This window comes from Sinocyclocheilus rhinocerous, unplaced genomic scaffold, assembly GCF_001515625.1.
Source record: "Sinocyclocheilus rhinocerous isolate Xijiao unplaced genomic scaffold, SAMN03320098_v1.1 scaffold1458, whole genome shotgun sequence".
Classification (NCBI taxonomy): Eukaryota; Metazoa; Chordata; class Actinopteri; order Cypriniformes; family Cyprinidae; genus Sinocyclocheilus; species Sinocyclocheilus rhinocerous.
This window is the reverse complement of record NW_015633180.1, coordinates 551,716-557,088: the sequence shown is the minus strand read 5'-3', so window position 1 is coordinate 557,088 and position 5,373 is coordinate 551,716. Positions and strand designations below refer to the sequence as shown.

Below are 5,373 nucleotides of genomic sequence, written 5' to 3'. Positions count from 1 at the left end.
TATATAATGAAATTTGATGAAAACCAAATCTATTTCAGAATTGAAAGATGAAGATGACAATGACCTGCTGCCTCTGATGGGTTCAACCAGTTTAAAGATGCTTCCTGGTTCTAGAAGCCCTGCATCTGGGGAGCATGTTAGGGGCGCAGGTTTAAGTGTCACAAACCCGTTCTCAGCCTGTACACAGTCCTTCCCAAAGCGTCATCTCTCTATAGCATCTGTCCCTACTGTCCCTCACTGCTTGTCAGCCGTGCCACGGATTTCCACCAAACCAGGGGTGGCAAGCCTTCTCTTTCATCGGACCCTGAGCCCTTCAGATGCCCTGCAGGTCCACAGCTATGCAGCCAGATCAGTGCTCTATAAACCTCAACAACCCAGCAAAGAGAAACCCAGAGAAGACCTCAATGAGTCAGACATCAAACCGGATGTGAGGCCAAATACGCCACAACCAAACACAAAGGTTGGTACATATATTGACTTAGCGTGTTGATATTTGATAGGGGCATTTTAAGTGATTTTGTAGTTGAGTACTGAAGCATATAAAAAAAGCAAGTAACTAAATATTATGCAATAAAATCAGCAGTTAATTTATTATAAAAAAATCAGTGAGCCAGTGATTATTTTCATGTAATTGCTGATAATAGATAATATTAAAACTGTATTAAAACTGTATTATATGTATATATAATATATGCAGTATGTATATATTATATATACATGAAAAATGGATATTCATTTTAAAATTTACTAAAAGCATTTAACAATGTTATTAAATTATTAAAGGGGTCATATGATGAAGGCCAAACAAAGTAGTTTCGCTTTCACAACGAAACACAGTGTCACACGCAGCAGAGGCCGGCGGCTAGAGTGAGGAACGGCCGGCAGGCTGAGTGAGAGGAGGCCGGTGAGCTTAGGTTTTCGCTTTCACAACAAAACACAGTGTCTCCACGGCATGGCGGCGGTGGCAACAATACTATAGCGAGAATAAAAGTTATGCCTTTCTTTGCGTGAACATTTGGGCGGTGTTATGCAAATCTTCCCACATCGTGACGTAGACATGTGGGGGCGTGTTAGAACGAGCCGTTTTAGGTAGGCGTGGTTGACTCTTAACTTTTATAAAGAATATCTCTTTGGATTTGAGACTTTAGTCTTTGCAACTTTACAGATCTTCTTTATGCACCAAGAGCTTGTAACACTCCAAAGAGAAAGGAAAAATTGAAATTGCATCATATGACCCCTTTAATATTTTAATGATTACTTTTGAATTAAATTACTTCAAAGGTAACTTGAATGTAAAAATTTAGGAAATGAGTGTTACATGTAATCTTGTGACACTGAAGATTTGAAGTAATTGCTGCTGAAAATTTGTCTTTGCCATCACAGGAATAAAGTACGTTTTTAAATATATATATATATTTAAAAAAGTCAGTTATTTTGCAATAATATTTCAAACTATTACTGTCTTTACTGTATTTTTATTTAAAAAATGCAGCCTTGGTGAGCATAAGAGATTTCAAAAACATAAAAAAAGCATAGCAACTCCAACATTTTGAACAGTAGTGTACATTAAATGTGTATATATATATATATATATATATATTTAAATCACCTCGATGACATGAATCCAAATGAAAATGAACTCCTCTTGCTTTTCTTCAGCTTGAAATCGAGGGAGAGAAAGAGAATAAGAGCATGAAGAGGAAACTGCAGCCACTCAGTAAATTGCCACGCTTGCATCCCCTGCTCAGAGAAAGCTCCAGTGATGACGGTTAGGATCTGCTTCACATTGTTCATTTATTGTCGCATCACTGTTTGTGCTCTTTCTAATTAGCTCCTTCACTCCACAGAGATTCAAGAGCCAGCAGCTGAGCCAGAGGAGACCGATCCCTGGGCCAGACTCCTGGCTCCCATGTGGCAAAGCAAGCCACGCAACTTTAGAGTTGAGAAGGATTTTAACTTTCGCATGGGCCAGCATCCTCCGTACTGTGCAGTGTGTACCGTCTTTCACACGTACACAGAGGTAACATGCTATTACTATAATCACAAAAATCTCTTATTGCTCAAAGTTCTTTTGTTTGAGTGGCAAACACAGCAACTTGGTCTCATTGGCTGTTTGATGCTGCTAGTGGCTGAGAAATTACACACTGAAGTCTGATAAGTTGTGAAAACAAAATGTAGTAAAGACATGATACAGTAAGAAGTAATCATCCCTTTATTTGTGAGCTGATAGTTGAAAAATGATTTGTGGAATCACTGTAATCACTGTGCACTTTGCCGTTTCTTCTGTATAGGGTGATGTAATCAGCCTGAGCCAGAGCGGTTCAGCAGCTGAAGGAGGAGACATACAGAGGACCAAGCCACTGATTCCAGAGATGTGCTTCACCAGCAGCTCTGAAGGACACCTGTCCACCCCGAATCTGGAGGACGACGGCACTAGCCAACTCGTCAGCTGCTCTGAGTGTAGTGTGCGTGTACATACAAGTAAGCAGTTTGTCACTCACTGTTATCACTGAAATATCTGCACTTGATATGATGTGTCACAGCAGTGGCAGGCCTTTTCTAGACAGCATTTTCTAATTCTTTTATAATTACACATGCAGTTTATTAAACTAGAGACTGCATGGAATATTTCTACATTTTGTACAGATTTTACTTTCTCAATACATATTCTTGGTTGTCTCATCATGTTCCATATAATTTGTCTACTGGCCATAGACAACCATTTAAGAGTTTGGGATTAATACTTTTAATAGTTAATTAATATTAACATTAATAGTAAGAAGAAATGTATCTCGATCGCTAAATCAGCATATTATAATGATTTATGAAAGATCATGTGACACTGTGAAGACTGGGGTAATGGCTGCTGAAAATTCAGCTTTACCATCACAGGAATACATTATATTTTAAAACAAACAACAAATTATTTTAAATTGTTATAAATATGTCTTAATGTTTTTGTTTTTACTATATTTTTAATTTATATTTTCAAATAAATGCAGCCTTGGTGAGAATAAGAGACTTCTTTCAAAAACATTAAAATGTCTTACTGACCCCAAATGTTTGAACAGTAGTGCATATAACCTCTTATTAAATGAGAGACTACATGGAATGTCTGTGCCTTTTTAAAAGTTACATAACAGAACTATTCAAAGTAGGGCTGGGCGATACAGCCAAAAAAAAATCATATCTGTATTTTTTGGCTGAATTGCAATATACGGTATATATCGCTGTATTTTCTACATTTTTCTATTTGGATTATAAAATATATATTTATTTACTTTTTTTTATTTTTTACATCCTGTCCAATGTTGTCCAATGAAACAATGTTTAATGGCAATTAAAACAAACATAGTGAAATTAACCATGTAGGCTATGCTATATATTGTACAAAAAAAGGGGCTAAAATCACATTACATTTTAACATTGTAACATTACAATCTAAAAACGAAAACAATGCTATTTAAAGCAGAAGTTCAATTCACTAAACTAAAAGTGAATAGATATAAAACAAAAGCACAGATTAATTGCATTATATTCTGATTACCCCATTACAATAGTCACTTTACAGTTACTGCTATCATAAAATACACTTGGCCTACTTTTGGGTTTAAAATTCTACACATGGCACATTTATTGTTCAACTACAAATATTTTAGTAAAATGTATATTTTAGTCAGAATTATTGCACACATATTCTATTGCGCTCCATCAGAATATACCTGTGAAATGTAAGTTATGCACTGAGGAAAACAACACATCTCAAACAGCGCAAGTAGCGTCTCTGTCAGCAGCACATGTCTGTCAGAGAGTCTGACGGGGCGAGCCACTTTAAACTATACGTGTTAACTATATCTTACAAGTTATTTTAAAGCCCTTAATATAAAGCATGTATCATGTTTAGGACAAACTGTATTATGCACTTTCCCCGCAGCAGCTCACTCTGTGTCCTCTGCTATTATTCAGATGTGCTCGTATCAAACTACTGTATATTGATATAGGTGGTATTGCCTCATACCATATCGCTTATGGAAAATATATTGATATATCATTCAAACCTGATATATCGCCAGCCCTAACGTTAGCAAAAAACATGACTGAATGCATTTTTTTTTTCTCTATGCACATTCCTTGGTTGTTTGCAATTTTCGTTTATTATTTGAAAACAAAACATGGTCTTCATAACCATTTGTCTTACATCATATTTAAATTTTAAGCAACATAAAACATAAAAAATATTCACTTCCCTTATTAATGGTATAAATAATAACCTAGGTTTTATATTGCAAAAGAAATGTTCACATTCATGTAATTTGTCTGATATCCATATGTTTTTGAAAATGTAATTGGGTAATTTGATGAATTGTGGATGTTTTGTCTACAGGTTGTTACGGTGTTTCTCAGGATGCTAATCTGGACGAGTGGAGATGTTCCCGCTGTGAAGCTAACGCCATTACTCAGGTCAGTTAGATCATTTGAGTAGGTTTACAGTTGTTTTTTTTGTTTTGTTTTTTTATCCCCAAAACCTCTGCTATGCATTTTTCTAGATGCTAGGGGGCACTAATATATCTGGCTGTCATGCATGACAAGGTTTTTCCAGTTGCACCTGCTTTCACTCTGTTTATTAATCCCAGTTTGACTAAGTGTTTGTGTCTTTCCCTCAGGACTGCTGTTTATGCTCTCTGAGAGGAGGAGCTCTGCAGAAGGCCAACAATGACAAGTAGGTAGCCAGGAGCCTCTGGGTCAACAGCAGCCATTTTCAGTTACACGCATTCCTCTCAGATGAATGACAGTTTTGTGAGCTGCCTCTCTCAGCTGCTGACAACACGTCATGTTTGTGGTTTTACCTCAGGCAATGGATGAAACCTGCTTAGGTTGAAAATGTGGTTTTGTTGCAGGTGGGTTCATGTATTATGTGCCGTAGCAGTGCTGGAGGCTCGCTTCGTGAACATTGCAGAGCGCAGTCCTGTCGATCTCAGTAATATCCCACTTCAGAGATTTAAGCTGGTATGTTAATGTTTTGTTTAGAAAAGTGAAATACTTATCTAAATGCAGTGCTGAATGACATATCCAGGGTACATTTATGTAAATGTATTTGATCTTGGCCAGTACAAAAGCAGTGGGGCTCTTAATTAGGGTGCCCACATTAATTGTGAACTCACAAACTCACACTAAATGCATTTAATAAAAGTACAAACACCCTCATTAATATAATTTTATATAAACATGGTGTATATGTACCCAAATATTTCCCCTCATAAAGTACAGACATAAAAGAACAAATAGAGACTTTCACTTAATTATTTCACTAAAATGAATCAACATACATAATGCATAAAAAGACATTTTAGGAGTGTTTGTTTTTACCTCTTG

The 5,373-nt window shown here is 36.4% G+C and overlaps 1 protein-coding gene across 1 annotated transcript in view; it reads left to right on the top strand.

Annotated features, from left to right (window-relative positions):
- The window catches only part of LOC107743373 (lysine-specific demethylase 4A-like), a 22,172-nt gene that overhangs the window by 8,541 nt on the left and 8,258 nt on the right, over window positions 1-5,373 (top strand). Inside the window, exons 11-17 of the mRNA XM_016556566.1 lie at window positions 39-460; window positions 1,660-1,768; window positions 1,848-2,020; window positions 2,292-2,481; window positions 4,385-4,461; window positions 4,665-4,720; window positions 4,899-5,007. Of these exons, the coding sequence (XP_016412052.1) occupies window positions 39-460; window positions 1,660-1,768; window positions 1,848-2,020; window positions 2,292-2,481; window positions 4,385-4,461; window positions 4,665-4,720; window positions 4,899-5,007 (1,136 nt within the window). The remainder of the gene's footprint in view (window positions 1-38; window positions 461-1,659; window positions 1,769-1,847; window positions 2,021-2,291; window positions 2,482-4,384; window positions 4,462-4,664; window positions 4,721-4,898; window positions 5,008-5,373) is intronic.